General features: G+C 40.9%; 1 protein-coding gene across 1 annotated transcript; it reads left to right on the plus strand.

Annotated features, from left to right (window-relative positions):
* Nucleotides 1-462: 462 nt before the first annotated feature.
* On the plus strand, nt 463-21752 carry slc31a1 (solute carrier family 31 member 1). Its single transcript, XM_076284342.1, has 5 exons — nt 463-622; nt 13072-13198; nt 13606-13678; nt 13972-14140; nt 19333-21752. The coding sequence occupies exons 2-5, from the start codon at nt 13076-13078 to the stop codon at nt 19532-19534; spliced, it is 567 nt and encodes a 188-aa protein (XP_076140457.1). The 5' UTR covers nt 463-622; nt 13072-13075; the 3' UTR covers nt 19535-21752.
* Nucleotides 21753-22552: the final 800 nt, after the last annotated feature.

Genomic DNA, 22552 nt, shown 5'->3' on the forward strand with positions numbered 1-22552 from the left:
ATTTGTGATAACAAGAAAACACCTAAGTATGATATTTGTGGTTTCTGCTTGGTCTGTGGAAAGTTACTGCAAAGGTGCATCTTTAAACAGGTCGTGACCGTTATATTCAACCAATAGTTAAAATGCCCACCAGATGTCACTATTCTGTCTTACATGAATTATCATCTTTCCTGCATTTCACACTGAGGCTAGATTTTTGCCAGAAATTACTTGGAGTGGAAATTTGCCTTAATTGTGTACTACTTAAACAAATCATAGAGGTACATGCCGATTTTATACACATTTTTACCAGTGAAAACTGGCTCTGTTACTCTTTTTTTCTCTATTTTTACTCTACTTTTCGTCGGTGTGTGACATTGCGTCATACGACAGACTGCCATGTGGCGGCGGAAGCGGGTGTTCAAGTAGTCTTTTCATTGGCTCAGAGTTAAACGTCATCACTGGTCGCTGTGTGACACATGTAACATTGCAAAAGGCTTTTCGTCTCCAACAGAGATAGCTGCATATCTGTTGCCGACGACTAATGCTGCAACCCTGGAAATTTTGATAACAAAGTCCATGATTTGCCTCTGAAATCGAGAAAGAGAAGGAAATCAGAGAGGGATCTTGTGTACGAAACGCGGTAAGTGCCCGGGACTGTCCAAAGACGACGATTATTTTATTGTTTGGTAAAAGACGGTCCTGTGACCTCTGTTGCTAGCGAGCTAACGATAACTGATCTATCCATTTAAAGTTATTGTTACTAGCAAGAATGTACTTCAAACGTTATAAGTTAGATAGGTACCGACCTCTGTTTATTGTGCACCAACATATGTGTCTAGATGTAAAGTTAGACGGGGGTCTTCAACTGATTCTCGGTGTCCTACATTTTGTTCCTCTGGAAGGAAATAATTATGGCATGGTTCAGTGCACGGTAATAATCATTTGGTCCTGTTAACCTTACACAGTTTATATTGACTGGTGTTTAGTAGGCCTAGATTGTAACTTGTATTAAATTGAGGTGGACTTGTTTCCCCCACAGCATCTAAAGATGTAAAAGTAGACTTTAGCAAAGCAAATTGAGCATTGGAATTGTGTAGTTCTAAACCCAGTCGATTATAGCTGACTAAGATGAGCTGGTAATGAGCTGGTTAAATCCCAGAAATCAGCATCAGAGTAGGTTGGGGTTATAGTTGGGATTACTGCAGGTCGACTTTGTGATTGAACAAGTGAAGGATGAAATAGGTCAAACGTTAAAGTTTGCCTTTGCTGGCCATGCCAGTGTAAACAAAAACATTAGCAAATGTTACAGGACAACAGCTGATCGAAATCACCGAGAAATGGGTTTGTGCAAATTTCTAAAATGCGTACTGATAAAACAACATCTTCCAAGGCAATTATGAACATGATAAGATCTCCCGCAATTTAAGCACCTTTTCGTGTTTGCATTCCTGTTCAAATTACACGACTGGTCTCTTTGTTTTGAAAGAATAATTCAGGTACAGTTCAGCCTTTCTTTTAACTCAGCATGTGTCACAAATACAAGAAGGAATGTGGAAGATCTTGACCATGGGCGACATGCTTATTTTTGGCCCATTGTGACTGTAGACAAAAGCTTGAAGGTGTTTTAAGCAGCATGCCAAAATCTCCAGTCGTACTGTCTTGATCTGCATTGTTAGGGTTAGATCAAACAGATTAAGGTCGTTGAGTTGATTCTTCCTATGCTTAGAATCAGTTAAGATATCTGTTTTCACCTTGTAAACTGAGTTATGCATTTTGTCGGCTGAGTTGATCTTTTATTTTTTTCTTTCATGTTTGTCCATTGCTCCAGTGAAATAAAACTCTTCGCAGGGACCTTGCACTTTTCCGTGGGTGTGAGTCTGTTTAGAGTTGAGCGTAGGAACAGGTCAGGGGAACAGTGCTCCTTTTGTGTTTACTGTTTGGGGGCTGTGTCACTGGAAAGAGGGTCAGACGCTCTTTAGTGCTCAGTTAGTTGTAGCACTTTTCCCTATGAGAAAATGTCCTGGGTAAACAATATTACGTTGCTTACAAACAATTTATTATAGTGTTAGTCACTAAAGTATGTAAGTATAAGCGCTTTCAGATATAACCTCCGGAGTACATGCGGAGGTTTGTCAAACGGAGGTCCTACCCTTCGGATGATTCAGATATGATGCTAACCTGCGGACCTAATACTGACCTTATACGGACGTATGTGTGAACGACATACACGCACATTACAGAATCTCCGTGTGGTTGTCGAGTGAGGGGTGGGGGCTTAGAGTTCACAAGATGCGAGATATATGACGCAGAATATATGCGGCCGCTGCCTGTCACAGCTGCTTTTTGTTTACAAAGTGTAGCCTATGTATTATAGGCTAAAGAAGATAAATCTATTGTGCGTAGGCTAATACTTGAAGTAGGATAGTCACGTAAGTGCGCACATACAGTATTTGTATGTGTGCTTCGAGTAAACACATTTATCTGTTTTCAACGTAATGCAGGCGCACGGGAACATATTTTTGACCATGGGTGCTGAATAACAAAATAATGGATGTCCCACGATTTCTCCCCTAGCATGATATGATTTGAATTTAGACAGCTACGCCATTTCAATGCGGTGTATGAGTAGGCCTAAGAGCGAGAAGTTTTATAATGCCCTTGCCACTCCGACTCCTCAATAAAAACTGCGTGCACACACACCAGACCAGCACTTGACTTTACATCATTAAACTATTTCAGTATATTGCTTTTCTGATTGTCAAAACCACACCTAACTTATGGCGTCTCCACTCCACAGCAAAAGTGTCCTAACCACGTTACAGCTGTTTCTATCTGAGCGACTCCAATAGTGAGAGGATTTCAGTGTCATATTTCGGTGGCATAAGCTGTCGTGGAACTCGAGATGACATGTCTACTGATAGGCAACAGGTCTCACCAACACGAAATTCTAATTGCAAAAGATGCATCCTACCTCATCTGTTGTACTGTAGTTATTCGAAATTGGGCTTTTCACAATCCAACGATATATCCAAAGTGCGAACTAGTTGGTGATGGTTTATGAAAACTGCCAGTACGCATGCTACACGGAGTTCTGACAGGGCTGTGCATGGCCTAATAAACAGGCAAGATATAACCCACGATCGCCATGGGTTCGTTGTCAATTCGTGTTTGTGGTAATAATGACAGCAACAATAAAACCATCTGTATCGATCTTCATCATTCTTGACAGATCACCAGCCTCCTCTGGATGGTCATATGCATAATTAGCCTATAGCCTACCTTTAGTTTTCATTTAATTTTAAACACGAATCTACTGTCTTTACTGCCGGGAGAGAAAAAAATCCTGTATTCTTTTCTGTAGCCTAATTCTGCCTAAGGCTATCAATGAACAGAAAACCGTGTTGGCTAACAATTTATTAAATACTCCTGTTATTGTCGTCAACGACGTCGCTGTAGGCTACTGCCTTTTCAGCGCCTTCTGCTTATGATGATTCAGTCTTTTGAATTCGTTTGGCCTTGCCATGCAGTTGTAGGCTACAACGTGCCATTCCCTTCATGTGTTTTATCAAAATGTTGTATGCCCTCATGGACAGTAGCTCCGTGATGTCTGCATCTTTCCATGTCGGAGATTTTCTGGACAGCACTATGCCACTCCATCATAACACTGGCATTTAAGTCAGATTTAACCACATGGACGCACGAAAGAAACGTCACCAACACGCCCTCTCACTAGGTGTGAATTTTAACCGCATGTTCTACGCCTCGTTCAGACACAGCACATTTACATAATGTCCGGAGGAAATACTAGGTCGGGGGTAGTATAAACACCGGGTGAATTCGGACTTCCATATGACCGGTTATGTCGTTCAGATATACGGCCCCAACGTTTCACATCGGCAGAACCTCCGGTCTTACACGTATGTCTGAAAGCGCTTTATGTGAGCGAGTGTGTTGCTGAGCAGCAACTGGTGCTAGTGAACTTCACCGTGTTGTTCTTGGCTGTTGGGTTCTGAGGAAAACAGGTCTTCAAACACGGGCACCATAAACCAGGAAGAGTTGTTTTTGTGTGTGTGTGTGTGTGTGTGTGTGTGTGTGTGTGTGTGTGTGTGTGTGTGTGTGTGTGTGTGTGTGTGTGTGTGTGTGTGTGTGTGTGTGTGTGTGTGTGTGTGTGTGTGTGTGTGTGTGTGTGTGTGTGTGTGTGTGTGTGTGTGTGTGTGTGTGTGTGTGTGTGCACATATCTTTCTCTCTTTTTTAACTCAAGACAATGAGTTAGGTTTCAACTAGGCTAAACCTGTCCTGAACTTTATTTTTGGTTTTCCTAATTCTGAGCCTAACCATGGTATGGGGTCATTCCACGTCAATTCAACCAGGGCCCACGCACTTAGGTCTCAAAAAATTCTGAAAAAATTAAGGAAAAGGAAAATAAATGAAGAATCTATGTTGAGTACAAATATGTTTTCTGAAGGCCTAAACAGAGCCCAGCCAAAAACTCCAGTAACATTTTATCAACTTTGAGGGAAAGCTATGGCCATGCAGGATCATCCAGACCAAACGTGACATTTTTTGCTACATACTATTCCTATGTACCAGCATGCAAAATTTGAGCCTCCTACATGGCTTAGTTCTTAAAGTATGGGCTTGTGAACTTTGACAAAAAAAAGAGGCTGAACAAAATCCACACACCCCTCCCCCTGTAAAAAACCCCTGTAAAACACAGTTGACCATTCTGTTCAGACTGTAGTAAATGTACAATAGTAAATTTTTAGTTTTTATTGTCACTCCAGATAAGGCATTTGAAACAGGCCTTGTCAGAGGTTAACCGTGAAGTGTAATGTGTCCATGTCTTTGTGCATGTGCATGTGAAAGCCTAAGGGCAACCATGGGTCAGAAAGATGCGGCAATAATTGATAAGCATAGCCTGACGAGCCAGACCCACTTTAAAATGTAGGGTCTGGGCACTCACCGTTGGCAGTGCTCAGTCCGAGGGGCGGGATAATCGGTTGTCTTTCAAATTCTCTCTGCACTCAATAGGACAGCGATACGAGTCCCATGCGTTTTCCCACCAGCGGAGCTAGTTGGCTAGTTCAAACTTTTGCCAACTTAAAAAAAAAGCTTAACGTGTCACGCTGTTCGTCAACAGCAACATCCATCTTCTTTGTTTTCAAGTAGCAGGGAATTCAAGCCAAACCGTGAGTTGCTAGACTAGCCCTGGCAGCAAATGTAATTCGCTGCCGCTAGGGTGCGTCTAGATTTCTAAGCTAAGATAAGCATGCATAAGCCAAAGACTTCTTTTCTCAATAACGGGTAGACATGCTAGGTTAATGGATATTTTTGACATTTGATGTTTGTGATGGAAGTGTTTGCAGGAAAATCTATTTGATCTAGCCAGCATCTTCTGTAGTTGGGCTAGGCCTACATCATACCATATTTAATTCATATTCAACCAAGGGTTAGATTAAGGGCCTGTGTCCGCCAATCACGTTTTTTTGTGCTCATGCCGGCTATTTTCTATACAAATCCTATGAAGTTCAGCGTTCACAGCGATCAGCGCCCTCGGCGGAAAAAAGCCCTTGGCTCTGACTGTTTTTTCCCACAACGCTTAGAACGCTGAAAGTTGAAATCTGTTCAACTTTTAGAATAGCACTGGGCTCGTCAATGTCACTTCTCTCTACGACCAATAAAAACCTAGCAAAAATAAACACTTGACTGAAGCAATCTGAAAATGAGGTTGAGGGAGCTGTCAGCGCAAAAAACGTGATTGGTGGACACGGGCCCTAAGAAAGGTGCCCACTTGACAATTCCTGTGAAGTGTGAAAGATGTGTAGACAACTGGATAGGCTAGTTGTGTTCTATCCTGATGTATCACATTGTTAAGGTACCGCTTAGGCTTGTTTGTTGTGTATGATAATTCAAACTTTATGTAATTTCCCTAACCATTGTGTGAGGTCCCTAATTACTAGCAGGTGAAATTAAGGTTTTGCCTTGTTTGTAGTTGAAATTTATGGCCTGTTTTTATGTGGGACATCAAAATACTAAGTGATGTGTAGGTTAAATTGTAAGTGCACATAAAGCATCAGTCTTGCTTTATTCTTTAGAAACCTTACTTTATGGGCTATGGCTCAGACCAGGGTTCAAAGTCTCCCTGGAAGTCGTAGTTATATTGTAACATGAGAGCAAGTGCCGTGACCTGAGTTGTCTTTGACCAGGGATGCATTAGCTACTTCTGACTGAACTGCTGAGCTAAAACTTATCAAATATTGCGTAGGCTACTTCGGTGAAGCAGTGTACACAGAGGTAGCATTAGACCAGTTGTTTGTTTTAGGCCTTTATTATAGTTTTGTGTAGGCTACTCAATTAGGTTTCTTCAAACTAATTCATTTGGAATTGGAAGAGAGGTGTTCCAGAGTGGGGATCAGGACATCCCCGCTCTGATTCCTCACCCCTGTAATCACTTCGACTTGAACGTCCCATTAATTCAAAATGAGGGTGTTTTCATAATGTCACATTTGACAGTTATTGAGTGAGGAAATATGGAGTAAATGTTGTGATGTTCAATTTATCATGTGACATAGACAAGCAAGTAGACTATTTAAATTATTGTGTGCACAAGCATAAAGCCTTTTTCACTGAACTTTCGCTCTCAACAGGACACGCCAAGACTAAGGGCCAATCTCAATTCTCTGTTTTACCCCTTCCCCTTCCCCTATCCCTTCATCTTACCCCTAGCCCTTGTCCCTCGAAACCGAGTGGCAAGACATAGGGGTGAAGAATATTCCCCTTGGAAATGAGATACCACTAGCCAACCATATATGGGAGATACCTTATAAGGGAGAGCGGGATGATTTAAACACTTGAATTAACGTAATGTACAGAGATCGTACCACACTGAAAGCTAATATTTTGTCAGCAACCTGTCTTCTGTCAAATAGGCTATCATTGCATTTTCAGCTCGGAATAAAACCGTTCAGGAATTATTTCAACAACAGCAGAACATGCCTATGTTCGTTCGCAGCCTACCTTCTGGTCCGGGTGAATGAAACAGGGATGGGGGACAAAATAAACATACAGTTTGCTATGTAAACATCCCACAACTCTTTCGATATTTTACAATAATATCCAAATGGTCGTTACTTGACATCAGAAGCAATCGCTACCTGTAATAGCTATGCGAGGAGTCGGCAGCAGTAGGCCTATGCAGCATTCATATCAGACGAGCGGTAAAAAAGTTCAGCGAATTTAGCTGCTGTTGGACTTTACATTTCTTCTAACATGGGATGCTGCCAATTCGCGGTGTATCAGACATGGAAATATGTAAAATGCAAGACATTCGCGCAAATAATGATGTGCTGTTAACGTTCACAAAACAGCGATTTTTGAAAACTTCCTCGTGAAGAACAGGACCTTCAATATATGGTCACAAGATTGAATGCAACATAAAACAATTACCATTTTAATTTTATAATCCTTATATGCCAACATTTCATGTCAATGAACCTCTCGGTGTGCTTATTTTTCCGGTGTGAGCGTTGTATGTTGGGTATTTCTCTTACCCCTCGGTTTCAAGTAAGCTCCAGATCTTACTTGGTTTTAAGGGGTATCTACCCCTTGCCCTTATCCCTACCCCTCGATCGAAATGAGAATTGAGATAGCCCTTCGTCTCACGTGCACGCGCAAGGGGAAAGGGGAAGGGGTAAAATAGAGAATTGAGATTGGCCCTAAGATTGGAACCCTTTTTTTGGGGGGGGGGGGGGGGGTGAATGAACAAATATCTAAATAAATGATAGTTTTAAACACAATTTGATGTTTCTAAACTCGATTAGTTGATATTAGTAGACATGTTAGTGGTTGTGGGGTAAAGGACATGTCCAGGGTTTTAAACCAGATTTTTTCCTAAAGAACAGAAACAATATTTAAACATTTCCGGTTTTCGGTTCAACCCTAAAATTGACGTTCCTGAACCAGTTAGAATGTTAATATACGTTAGAAGTTAATAACGTTCCATGTCAGCTATGGGACATACAAATAAGTAGGCTCATCATTAGGACTTTAAAATTATAATTTTTGTTCTACATTATGTAAGCGGCGTAACTGTAATTCTGACATGCCTGACATGCCATTTTTTCAGTATTATACAGGAATTAAAACAAGGAAAATTTCTACCATGTCATTTATTGGCAAACAACTGAACACATATCCATTACACTTCTTACATAGCTCAATTTGTTTTTTCAATTTGAAATTAGAGTTTCTGTTTTCGTTTCTGTTCCTAGCAAAAAATCAAAAGCTTCTGGTTTCCGTTTTCGTTTCGCGAACCTGTTCAAAGCCTTGTCCATGTCTTACTTGCGGCACTCAGCCTGGCCTTGTGCCTATGGCCAAATCACAGCTGTGGTATATGCTTACCAACCCCACTCTCAATTGTGCCACATTGCTTAATCAGGTTACCAGGAAAAAACTTGTAATAAACAGCTAAGGAGAACACATTGGTTACAACACAAATGTCACAAATGTGGTGACACCATTGCTGTAATGTCTGACTTTGTATTTACTGTAGTCCCCCTCCTTGATGGTTGTTTGAGGTATTATGAAATGTGGAGCCTGTTGGATGTCTGTTTGTTCATCACATCAGTGATTTGGTGATGCAAAAGCTTGGTCAATGTTGAAAACAGAGCCAAAGAGACCAAATAAGCTGACCGTCAAGGACATAAGCCAGAAGTCATTGCCAATACCTCCTACGCTACGGGAAACATTCATAACACCCTATAAAGCATTGATTTATAAAGTCAATTATAAAGTCTGTTATGGATCTCCCTAAATCTGCCTAAACATTATCGGTAATAAGCATGATACTATTCACTGGTCAACTAGTCTGTACTGGCAACTATTCAACTATTAAAATCACTAGTCGGTGCTGTAAGCAGCAGTCAACTTGTCGTGGACGAAATGGCTAAAGGCTAAATGGTCTAGATTCCCATGTATGGATGTACTTCACCTGAAAATGAGACTTGTTCCTTAGTAGCATATATACAGCTGTATTAAAGTTCAATAAGAACACGTCTACTATGAATAAGCAGTAGGGAAAAAACAGTCCTGAAACCTCTTGTTCATGCAGCAGAAAAAACACAATGTAGGGATAAAATACAAACTCTGTGCTAATCAACTATGATAAATAGGGGGGTGGAGGGGATGGCAAGGTTGTTTTTGTTTGTTCCTTGAAGAAGACAGAACTTTGACAGTGGCTGAGGCATCGCAACAAAATTGATTTAGTTGAAACGCCTATCCTACCATAACAAAATTTGTTTTGTTGTAGAAATTTTGTTTGTAGGCTTAACATTTTTTTGAGTATTGAGTAAAACTTTCCTCTACAAGTTACTAGCATGTTGTCACTTCATGTGTTCTCATAACTGGATAGCTGTTTGAATTGTAAGATCTATCCTAGCATTTGCCGTTGATTAGTTTGGAATTATAGGTGGCTGGCACTGCAAAGGCTGTCCCATGGGTCACGTTTTATTGTTTCTTATCTGGAGTCTTTATGACCCCAGCTTAAAGTTATCTGTATGTAGAAATCATAAAGATAATGACAATGCTATGAACCTCTGAAGCAACATATAGGCTAATCTTTGTAAATGGAGCAGTTTGTTCTGTACCCAGTGGTTATGGAATGCAAATGACATCGCACAGTAAGTGGTCTCTTTGACCTCTCTAAATAGAATTATGAACAATCCATGTATCATATTGGAATGGATTGTACCTCCGCTGCCTCGGATTGGTATCTTCAGTTCTTCTCAAATGTCTTTGGAAAACACATAAAAGCGATCAACCAAGCTTCTGTTGTTCAGCGAATCAGTGACTGACTTCATCCAGTCTCCATGGATAGGCCCCTGAAGCAGAGCATAGGGAGCCTCTCCACAATCGTTTGAGCACAGAGGAGTTCTGATAAGTGCCAGCTGAGACATGTGACGACGCATGAGGAGAATTCTCCCCAGATGCAACACAAGATCTGTCTTTGTCATTAGACATGGACAATATAAGGGAAAGTAGGCTAAGTCACATTGGAGGACAAGTCTAATGATCTCTTAGGGCTACACGTCTCCTTTTCCCTTCATGCTGTAGAAGATACAAAGACAACTAAATCAAAGAGCAGTGTTTCCCAGAGAATTGAATTCTATTTGTGGTGGTAGGTAATGGGGGGGGGGGTGCAGAGTTACCTTGAATCTTGAATGCAACATTTTTGAACAAATATGTGTAGCGTGGTTATGATGCCAAAAATGTTTTCTTTAAACATGCGTGCAGGTTCATTGAGAGACAGAGAGACAAGGAGAGGCTGTGCAAATTACAGCATAGCTATACAATGAAAGGATTTCATCCAATTTAAATAGTACAACATAGAAAATCATTGTGTGGTGGTCAATGTTGATATTGTGGTGGGCCGCCACAAATTAGTCAATGTATGGGAAACACTGAAGAGTATAAAATAGATTGATTAAATTAAAAGACTACAATAATGTTTTTTTTTAGGGAAGTGAATCCTTTGAGGTTAGATCAAATAAGGGAAGGAAACTCCGAGAGACTGCATTTTTCTGGCTGGGCTCTGGCTGGGCTCTGGCTACATTTAGCCCAGTGGAGGGGCAGCGGATAAGGACTGTGAGGGCCTCTCTGTCCATCCTTAGTGGGAGTGAACAAAGCCGTGTGATTGGCTTTGTAGCAGCGGCAGGAAATCAGAGGCAGGAGCAAGATCACATGAGCAGAGTCAGTCATGGGAGGGGATCTTAGTTCACACACACACACACACACGCACACAAATACACTCTCAGCATCTCACACACAGTCACACCATAAGGCGGGTCAAGAAGCTGTCCTGATATCTTTGACTGTGCACTGTGACCTACCTGTGCACTCTCTGAACTGATGCACTTATCATCGGTGTGCTGAGGATCAGAAGGCTACGCGGCAGCTGCTACGTGATCACTACCGAGTTCCCTTCCTTCTTGGCAAGCTTCTCTGACAAAGACACAGTAGGGTGAGTGAGTTGACCTCGCGGTGGGGAATTCCTTACTCGAGAACCTCTAAAACTTTGTGCCTGAAGGTTTGTGCAACTCTGGTTTGGTTTCAAATGTTATGCTGTCTTCAGCCAGAATAATATCATGAATTTGACATTGAATAGTAAAGCAGATGATCGTAACTACACTGTGGCATGTTAGTATATTGACTTGGGTTCGTGCAGTTGTGTCTCTAATCCTTTTAATGGTGGTCAAGTCACTGATGTGAAAAAGCATGTCTCTATGATTATCCCTGTGGGAGAGAGTTTGATTGTAGTCAGAAAGACTAGGTCAGATTATGATCAAGAGACCAAATTTTTCTCAGAAACTCTCCTTTTCCTAATACAATAAATTAGGAAAGAATGTTTAATCAAGTTAGTATTTGGTTTCGAATTTCACACTTAAGTTGACCCAGTTGTAATAGTAATTTGTAGAATTAAATAATGGGAGATTTCCAAAACAAAGTTTATCATTTTGAATTGAAATGTTCCTTTCTAACCCTTTCCCAAGTTGCAATGAATGACTACCATTACTGTATATTCAGAGAGAACATTTTAGGCTCAATAAACATCTGGTGCAGGTCTGGTTGAAGTTTCTCAGTCATGTTTAGTTTGTATTTTCACGTTTATGCTATTTATTTTGTATTGTATGTTGTATTGTATGGATACTGGAATGAAGTCATGCAGCTTTTATGCAGGATCCATTTTAAATGTGCTGGGCAAGCATCAAGCATCTCTGACATGGACGACGTTGGCCACAGATATTGATCTCTCATAGGCCCCTGTGTCATTTCATTAACTTTTTCATTACCTCCCTAGTCTGTCAGTTCCAGTCTTACTCGGACGCAACTAACAAAGCCCCCGGGCCATCCGAGACCTTTAGCAAAGCATTTGGTCTTCTGTTGTTCAAACTAATCATGTTTTACATTGCCCACCATTAGATTACAAGGGCCAATTCAATCTGAATTGTAGCCTGAGGTTGCCAGGGCATCAGATTAGAGTGGGTGCTTATGGGACACTCAAGTGGCTGTGTGCTGCTTCTTCCTGAAGGCTACAAAACAGGGAACTCAGGCCCCAGACAGTAATTGTAAAAGGGTGGTGTGTGTGTGTGTGTCTTCTGTGCTTCTGTGCTCTGTAGGTGTGGATGCTCTCTCTGTCAGAAAAACCTTTTAGCAATGTATTCTAATATATTCTAAACACCATTAGGCTACAATAAAACAAAATTTTCCACTAAATTAACCACAACCGATTATATTAACTTTTTATATAATTTATTATTATTATTATTATTATATTTATTAATTCATAAAGTATTCACTTTTTCGTATTGGGTATAACTCCAACAGTTTTGGTGTATTCTGTTCACATTTGTAAAGTAGGAGTATAACATTAGGTCCTAAGTGAGTAGTTAAGGCATAGCGGATTTGCAGGGCTTCACACTTAAGTCTTTAAAGCATTGCATTGCTGTGTATTCTGTAATGAGATATGGACCAGAGAGTGACGGGTTAAGCAATGTGGCTTATCTCAGTTTGACGCTGCTAGTGCTCTTCGGGCAATAGGGCATTAGGGTCACTGTCACCGTGATTACTCCTCTATACCCACACTCAGACAGATGGCACAGGTGGTCATTACGCAGCTTTTATAAAACGAGGTTGGCCAAGTTCACAGGGCCTTAGAGTTCAGAGTTTGTTTGTGTATCAAAATGTTTTTATTAATTTTAAGGTTTTCTGTTCCGAACATGGGCTTAAATTATTGTGCATGTGGAAGTTGAACTAGATCTGACATGCTGGACATGGTAAGCCATAGAGAGTACATAGGTGCACTGAATGCCAGACATTCTTCAGCGGATTTGGTCTGACAGAGTGTGGTGTCAAAAAAGATGTGTGGTACCCCAGCTCAGCTACTCTACTCACAAATCCTTAGTAAAGTACGCTATACATTTCTAACTGTACCTGTTTCTCTCTTTCTCTCTCTGTCTCTCTCTCTCTCTCTCTCTCTCTCTCTCTCTCTCTCTCTCTCTCTCTCCGTCTCTCATGTCTGTATTACTTGAACAGGGAGATGGACCATAGTATGCACCATGGACATGTGCAGAGCACTACGCCGCCTGCAATGACTGGAAGGATGGACCACACCATGGATCATGGGGACCACGGTGGAGCCGGTGGGAGCCACATGATGATGGTGAGTGGGCTTCTCCAACGCTTGTCAGAGATGCCACTACAGCCTAACTGCATGCGAGCGTCCGACTGTTGCATAGCATTAAATTGCTCTCTGTCCACCCTGAATCCTTGTGCAATATAGCAGAACAACGCGAGCGACCGAAAGGAGATAGAAACAGGGCATCTGACAAAAGTTCTGCGTTGTGCCGCATCGCGCTGCACAGCACTGCTTTGTTCCCGTCCAGATAGGACATTCTAAATTGAGTAAAATCGAAACTGATTTTGTCGCTTGCATCACATGCAATTAGGCAATTCGTTTTATGTGATTCCCTATGTACCTCACATGCTGAAGTACAATCAAAGCACATTTTTTTGTACTCTCTTTGTACTTGTCAATATTGATGTAAAATTTTCCCTTTTCCCTTACAGCAAATGACGTTCTACTTTGGCTGCAAAAATGTGGAGCTCCTGTTTGCTGGACTTGTTATCAACACACCTGGGGGTTAGTGATTCCATTTTCCATTTTTTTGGCTTAAAGGGTGTAGAAATCACAAAATGAGCAGACACACAAGGAAAAATTCAATTCATCTGTCAGTGGGACAACACTGAACCAGAACATGTTTAGATTGGTAGAGGCTATTGTTTGTTTAAAATAGATGAATTAAAATTGATTAATTCACATACCACTTATTTCCTATAGAGTTATTGACAGTTATTTCCTGTTTCTATATTATTAGAGGGTTTGTTTTTGACAGTTGTTGATAAAACCTAAACTTGTCTTTGTTTTGTTCTCAGAGATGGCAGGTGCATGCATTGGCGTGTTCCTTTTAGCTGTGTTCTACGAAGGACTGAAGATTGGCAGGGAGTTCCTGCTCAGACGGAACCAAGTGAACGTTCGGTACAACTCTATGCCTGTCCCTGGCGCTGATGGAACTGTATTAATGGAGACCCACAAAACGGTTGGGTAAGTGAGAATGTAGAACATCCTGTTTTTGTGCTGAAAAAGTTGTGAATGGTTTCTGAACAAAGTTTTACCCTTTTATTGTGTCAGTGTATATCTTTAAACTGTATATGTATTTAAAAAAAAAAAAAAAACCTCTTCTCACCTGATTCCAGAATCAGCACACAAAAGGAATTTGGTGTAGAAATTTAGAAATGTCAAATTCAAGGAATTTTAGAGCATGTATGTGTATCCAAAAAGCAGTGGCATCTTTGCGTCACATTTGATTCAGTTCAATACAACATGAACTGAACTGACCTGCGCCCTTTCACTCTCCACATCTGCCAAAGGTAGTCTTATCCTGCCATTAGTCCCTTTCCCAGAATGTGAAATCATGACAGAGGGTCTTTACGTTTACTGTGGTGGCTGCTATCAGTAGTACTGATAAAGATGGTCAGTCTGTGATGGTAGTAACACGTACACTTCCAGCTGATTGAGATATGATGTTGTTTTGAAATCCACCTTGAGTAGTATATTTCTTTCTCCTTCTCACCATCATCTCCAGTTAAGACTGCGCTGCGAGCCCTTAGGTTTCTCTCTTAAACAAATGATTTCGATACAGTTCCAGGTTAAGGAAGTTTTGAGAGGTGGAGTGGTGGTGCGACCCCAATATGTGTTTAAAGTGTAATTCCAGAGTAAATTGAACCCAGGGTCTTTTTCACCAATAAACTCACGGTCCACACAAGTTCTTGATGCTTTGTTTTATGTGTAGGGACCCTATTCAGTCTACTCTAGAAGTGACGTGCTTAGTGAAAATTAATACCCTGTATATTCCGAATACCGCTCTAGTATTCCTTGCATAACCTTGGAAATGAGTGTCCCTTTGCGCTCGGCATGCGAGATCCAGCCTTGAATACCCCGTTGTATTCTTTCTGGGAGCTTAAGCGACGAGCGAGGCTCATGATGGGAAAAGATTCAAAGGCAGGGCTGGGAAGCAATAAGACACACCAACAAACAAACGTTGTACAACAACAACAACAGTGTTCTCTAAAGATTCAAAGTTTATTACATGAATCAACCAGTAGTAGAAATGATTGGCCTTTGCATGTATCAATATCATGCTTAACATTTGGGTGTATCACCAAGGAGAAATTCATCTGATGAGGAGAGCAATCAACAGTTGGACATGTTAGACTCATTGTATAACACATAAATGAACTAACACATTTTGTCAGTAAATCTTGCTTAACTGAAGAGCTCCCATCCAGAGAGAACCTGTTCTCAGGAACTAAATAATCACAATGTATTGTCTCACATACGTCAACATCAGAACACATACTGTATTAAGACAATGATTTTCCTATAAAAGTTTGTGCATTAGCAACAGCTGAAAAAATGTCAGGGTCAGTGATAGAAAGAGTGTGTGTGTGCTTGTGTGAGAGGCTGTCTGTGTGTGCTTGTGTAAGAACGAGATATGGCAGGCCTCTGCCATAAGCGGTGAATTTCCAACTTCAATTAGTGGTTAAAAAATGGCGGTTTGGATGCGTTTAGCGATTGGAGCTTATTGCTTGCATTGTTGGCTATTTGGGCTGTAAACGCTAAAGCCGGTCAAACTCGGTGCTCCTTCGATCAACGTAATCTAGCTCTCGAGGGGGTGTACTACTCGTCATGGTGAAAAAGACCCTGGGTTCAAATTACTCCGGAATTACACTTTAAATAGCTAAAAGCAGCTATGTGACGAAACAACAATCATGGTGGCAGAATATGTTTTAAAATAGATGAAAAGGTAGAACTTAAAATAAGGGATTCAAACTCTTATAACTTATAATACGGAGAATGAGGTCTCTGACATTGCAAAATCGTGACAAGGACACTTGATATTGCACTTAACATTGCATGTAACATTGTTGATCGGGTGGGATCATGACTTTTTGACTAACATAGTACCATCTTAGGGCTAAATGTAATTAAATATTGATGCCAAGGAGCATATCAATTCTTCCATTCTGTTCCTTTAACCTTGTTAGTTTTTAAATAATCCATTATATTAAATTATATTTTAAATGGCATTCTCTCACATTAAAGGTCCATTTAATGTCCTATGGTAACTTTTAAAGAATCTTTTCGAAAAGTCTATGGAGATAATTAATTGCCCATGGCCCTCTGGAGCCTGCACTCTATTTAGCTTCATTTCACTTGAACAAAGGATAAAACGCCCCTCCACCATCCTCTCACCCTGGCATTGGCCTACTTGTTTTCCCTGGTAAACTGTGACTCAAACATGGAAAACAGATAGGCCTGGTCTGCTTAGATCTGCTGTTCAATAACTAATATCGGGGAAACAAAGAAAGGTTTTTAAAGAGACATCCCGTTGTAGTTTGCTGATGTCTCAAATATATTCCAATTGGCAGATTGAGAATTTTTTTATGCCCGATGTAAATCTTAGTCATGCCAGTTGACTTTAACCATTTGCTTTATTACATCTCCCTACATACCTCCTAGGTGGCAAAAGGGCATTGTGTTGCTTTTTGTCAACATCCTTCCTCTGTCTTGAAACCAATGTCTTAGGTAGTGTGTGATTGGGCAAAAGTGCCAGCTTTGTTTCTGGCTAGTATCGTTATTTCTTCATGATGTTGCACTCCACATACAGTAATATCAATTCAATTCAAATTTATTTGTCACAAAATGTATACAGAGTATATGTAGTGAAATGCTTTGTCCACTGTTCCCATGGCTGTGCAATGTGTAAATAAATAAGGAAATAAATAGAAAAAGAAGAAGAAGTAATGTCTAAAGTGCATGACGTGTTTCCAAAATGCTTGTGCTCCACTGCTCTTGGTACAGTCCTCATTCAGTATCTGGATAGCTTGGGGATAAAAACGTTTTCCGCATTCTCTCTGTGTTGGCCCGCAGGCAGCGCTAACGTTTCCCAGAGCGTAGGGCAGAGAGAAGAGGCAGTTGTTGGGGTGACTGGGATCTCTGGCTTTCTCACCAGTGAATTGACATGTTTGATCCAAGTCAGATCTTCAGAAATATGAACACCAAGATATTTAAAACTCTCTACCCTTTCCACCTGAGAGTCGTTGATGTGGAGTGGTTGGTAAACATTCTGCTGATCGCGCCTGAAATCTATAAACATCTCCTTAGTCTTGGTAACGTTTAGGAGTAGGTTGTTGTCTTGGCACCAGTTTGAAAGTCTGTCTACTTCATTCAATTAAGCCTGCTCATTGTTCTTAGAAATGAGGCCAACTACTGCTGTGTCATCAGCAAACTTGACAGTGATGTTGAAGTCATGTACTGCCGTACAGTCAAGGGAATACAACAGTGGACTTGTGCTCCTGCTCATCTTATTATGACCGTCGCGCAGCGAAGCGGCGGTCATATAGGTTTAGTCAGATTTTTTTTTTTTTTTTTTTTCTTTTTTTTTTTTCTTTTTCGCATGTCCAAATTTCCGTCAATGAGTCCCGGGACACTGAAAGACCGGGGTAGACGAAACTTGGTGGGCATGTAACCCCATATGGATAGCATGGAACCATCGTTTTTCGTTTTGATCTGTAGCCCCCCCGCTGGACTGCACCCCCCGAAAGGAGGGTAGGGCAGACACAGTTTTCTGTGAATATCTCGAGAACCGTAAGGTTTAGGAGGACCATTTTTTTTTTGTAAGTTGATCTCAAGGGGCCATGTCAACCCATTCCATAACCACTCATTTCATGTATAGCGCCACCTAGTTAAACACAAAAAAGTAAAAATGAGGTGTTGTAATCGCAGGTATCTGTGACCTAACATAGTCAAAACTGCACGAAATTGGAAGTGTAGGATCATTATGACACCCTCTGAATGCACGCCAAGTTTCGTGGAATTCCGTTCATGGGGGGCCACACAATAAATTAATTTATGTTACTATACACCAAATGGCCTGTAGGTGGCCGGAGACAGTTTTCTGTGAATATCTCGAGAACCGTAGGGCCTAGGAGGTCCACCTTTTTTTTGTATGTTGATCTCAAGGGGCCATGTCAACCCATCCCATTACCACTTATTTCATGTATAGCGCCACCTAGTTAAAAATTAAAAAGCAAAAATGTAGGTGTTTTCATCACAATATCTCTGGCTGACATGATCAAAACTGCACGAAATTGAAAGTGTAGGATCATTATGACACCCTCCGAATGCATGCCAAGTTTTGTGTACTTTCGTTCATGGGGGGGCCTTACAATAAAATAATTTATGTGTACATTTAGTGACGTACACCAACAAGGATTCCCGGGACACTGAAAGACCGGGGTACACAAAACTTGGTGGGCATGTACCCCCACATGGATAGCATGGAACCGTCATTTTTCGTTTTGATCTGTAGCCCCCCCGCTGGACTGGACCCCCCGAAAGGAGGTTAGGCCAGACACAGTTCTCTGTGAATATCTTGAGAACTGTAGGGCCTAGGATGACCATTTTTTTCCCGTATATATTTGCCTCCAGGGGTCATGTTAACCCATTTCATGTGCACACATGTGCACAAACAGATACACACGCACACACACACACTCACAGTAATCATACGTATGACATATACTCACACAGTAGACATATGTACGCTTCCATGCACAGGCACATACGCAGGCACACACACAAGCACGCACACACACACACACTCACACACACACACACACATAACATAAACATATCACAAACAATCAAGAATTTCTCAGAATTATGAACAGGCAAGATGGAGGTGGGGTTGTATAAAATGAATTTTACATGTGAAATCTATGAACTAATCATGTTTTGGGACTTGTTGTCTAGCAGATACCAGTGAGAATTGAGTGTGCATAATGCAATTTAGTGAGACAGTTAGAATCATATAGGCCTTTCAGCGTGATTTCTTTTTGTGGAAAAAATGTGCTGGACTGGGCGGCGGTCATATTTTGTACCGCTCTGCGGTACATCTAGTTATATAAGGATTACCGCTCGGTAACTTATGATGTCATGTAAGGTGTAGGCTAGGCTTTAGGATGGTCTAGACTTGTTTACAGCACTGTATTTAGTATCTTAGTAAACATTACATCATTTCTATTATGTTTCTAGACATTTGTCTAATTGACAGCTTCCTTGGCATTAGAAGACATTAGCACTGTGTATGGTGTTTTCATGCCAGTTGAGCTTAAGTGATTGCAGTTTAAACATGGCTTTGAGTTTTACCATTTGTTTGTTTCTCCCTTCAGGCAGCGGATGCTGAGTCTCCCGCACGCGCTTCAGACGGTGTTGCATATCATCCAGGTGGTTGTCAGCTACTTCCTCATGCTGGTGTTCATGACCTACAATGGCTACCTCTGTATTGCTGTGGCAGCAGGTGCTGGGGTGGGCTACTTTCTGTTCAGCTGGAAGAAGGCAGTGGTAGTAGACATCACAGAACATTGTCATTAGCCCTCAAATGACAGCCCCCCACCCCTCCCTCACCCCCTACCCCCAACACTGTCACATACACAGACACATGCATATTTTGGTCATGGGAAAACACCTCACTGGTGGTCCTTACACGTACACAGACATAATGATACGAAGTTTCTGGTTATTATATTTTCAGTTAGGCAATTTATTCAGGGTTTTGGATGGGTGGTTCCACATCTATTGTAAACAAGCACCCCCAACCCTTACCCAGGCTACTGTTACCAAATGCAGTCTGCCTTAATGAGTTGGTCCCTATGGGTGAGAAGAAAAAAAAACACTTTATGATCTTTTACTCATCACTATCAGGAGAGTCGTTGAGCTTCTATATACTGTATCCAGTCCCCGGTTCGTGCCAGTTTCTCAGTAATTTCCGTTCTGCAGTTTCTATTGGTGGGCTACTTGTCTCATTCCTAAAGCTGTACTATTAGTGACATTCCTTGGAGGTCCAGTTCTTTAGCCATTCAGATCAGTAGCCTGAATGGCCTTTAAAATACATCTATGTCCAGCTGTAAATATATAATAAGGCTGGGTTCACACTGGTATTTGTTAACTATAGTATTATCGCTGGATCACTCTGGAATCCTTGATGTTCTGTGTAGTTTCAGTTTAGCCATATCTACCACACATCTGTATATACCAAGGGATAACTCCATCCATATGAGGTTGAGGGTGCTGTCCGGGGCTGTATGACCGAGCCTTATCTAACCTTTTTGCCTTAAAATGAGGGAAACACACACGTCCTGCACTGGGCCAACTGTAGACTGCCGGGACTTGTCTCTCAGTCCACAGGGAAGTGCCATCCTGTAACTCACGTCAATGAACCTGATAGGAACCTGCTATTTTAGATCTCATGGAACACTTGTGGCAAAATGTGTATGTGTCTCCCTCTTGAGCAGCTGTTTTCTGTTTTCTTTGTGTGTTGATAGCAGGGGGCTGATGTTGTAAGATTAATGGTGAGCTGAATCTATATAAAGATATATATTATGTAGTGATGGGATGGAATGAGGAGGACAAGAGGTGAAGCCTAATTATGTTGAAACAAGGTCCCATGCATTGTGGTATCTGAAGACTACTCGGAATACCAGGAAGTGGATTGTCTTTAGTGGGTACACCGAAGGGTCCACACTGCAGGTATGTAGCTGTTGGGACTCAGTTAGATGGACCTCAGTGAGGTATGAAACGGCATCTGTATGATTTTGACAGAACATGTAAATTCTATAACATAAAATGTAGACGTTGCCAGTAACACATGTAATTTAAATATTTGTTTTCAGTTAATTATGTCACACACAAGTACTGTGCTCTAAGTAGACTGATCCCCCCCTCACCCCCTTTGACAATCTGCTACCCACAAACCAATTTCTTTACATAATGTTTTATGAAGCAGATCAGCATTTCATTGCACAAAGATGTGTAGATCATATGTAATGTGCCCAAAAGATTCTGGCTATTAACAAGAAATCCACAAGCGAGGGCTTTTGCTGTGCTGCCTACAATCGGGAGTTTTGGTAGGTCATTCCAACAAAGGGTAAAATTCCGTAGTAACATCAGGGATCAAAGGGAGAACAGCTCACCCATAGCTGTTCTACGTACCTAGAATTTCTGTTTACTCTGTTGGTGCATGGATCCTTATTACAGCAAGGAATTCTGGGAAAGCAGAAGGCTGGAACCAATGCTTTCCATAGCCTGACTAGACACTACCTGACTTCAAGTTAGCCCCTTTAGAGTGGGTTTATAATTGTTGGCCGACATAAAGATTATCAGATATAATCTGCCGGTGTAATATTTTTAAATAACTGTTTTAGTTTGAGTGAATGCAGTTTTATAATTTCTGATGTAAAATTCAGTGACCTAGATGTTTGTACAACTTGCCAGATTGACATTGTGTTATGCAGGATTGGTGGTCAAATCCCTTATCCCCTGAAACGCCTTATATATGACAAATATGACCATGTTTAAAAACTAGGATATCAATTCAGAAAAAGTAGTATTGCTTTAGCTGTTTATGAAGTAAACCTTGAAGTTGATCAAGGGCCCAACAGTTAAAGGGATTTGCCTGCTACTCCTGTCCAACACTAGTCTGAACTTTTTCTGGACTGTTTACAGTTCACTGTAACGTATGTATAGTTTGGCATTTACTTTGTAATTGTCTAGAGAGCATCAATAAATGATATGTGATTGAAGAGCACATCAACCCCTTTTTCTTGCCTTTTCATTTTAACATCAGAAGTTCAGATAATACGGTCTTGTCGGCTCTTCCTATCATTGTGAAGCAGAATTCACCAAGCGTTGGATTGTTCACCCACTAATAGGGAACATGAGCTAGGATTAGACCATTGTGAGACAGGTTAGTTTTACCCTACTGATGTTTTCTTTAGAACACTTAAATCGGTACTTTCCTTTACAGGACGCACAACCATGCTTAAACATCAAGTTAAAATTAATGATGGCTTTCATGGAACAATAATCACTAGGAAAGCAATGGCACTTGCAATTATCTCATAACCAACACTATACATTACACATACAGCGGAGAAAATAAGTATTGAACACGTCAATTTTTTCCAGTAAGTATACTTCCAGAGAGGCTATTCGCATGAAATTTTCTACAGACATTAGTATTAACTTAGGTAATCCACACATATTAAAAAATCCAAACATTAATGTTCCTAAGTAGAGTTATGAGTAAAAAAGTGGAATGGCACAGGGAAAAAGTATTGAACACACTAAGAAAAAACTACACAAAGGCAAGGAACGAGCTGGAATCTATACATAGTTAGAGAGTAATTATCCCTCCTATCTGTGCAAATTAATGTAAGCTGGGTTAGTACATATTGATGAGCTATAAAAAGGTTTTTCGTTACCAAGTTGTCACACAAGAAACATGTCATGATGGGTAAAAGCAAAGAGCTCTTCCAAGACCTTTGCAACATTATTGTTGCAAAACATATCAATGGAACTGGTTACAGATGCATTTCAAAACTTCAGAATCAT

Source organism: Alosa pseudoharengus, unplaced genomic scaffold (genome assembly GCF_046254945.1).
Source record: "Alosa pseudoharengus isolate Yale_2024_CS ecotype anadromous, Long Island Sound unplaced genomic scaffold, YU_APseudo_1.1 YU_APseudo_1.1_scf_14, whole genome shotgun sequence".
Taxonomy (NCBI): domain Eukaryota; kingdom Metazoa; phylum Chordata; class Actinopteri; order Clupeiformes; family Clupeidae; genus Alosa; species Alosa pseudoharengus.

Excerpts from the sequence above, each read along its gene's own strand:
- slc31a1 (XM_076284342.1), top strand. The coding sequence starts at position 13,076 with ATGGACCATAGTATGCACCATGGACATGTGCAGAGCACTACGCCGCCT. Across the intron at positions 13,199-13,605 it reads GTGGGAGCCACATGATGATG|CAAATGACGTTCTACTTTGG; the intron begins GTGAGTGGGCTT and ends TTTCCCTTACAG. Across the intron at positions 14,141-19,332 it reads GAGACCCACAAAACGGTTGG|GCAGCGGATGCTGAGTCTCC; the intron begins GTAAGTGAGAAT and ends TTCTCCCTTCAG.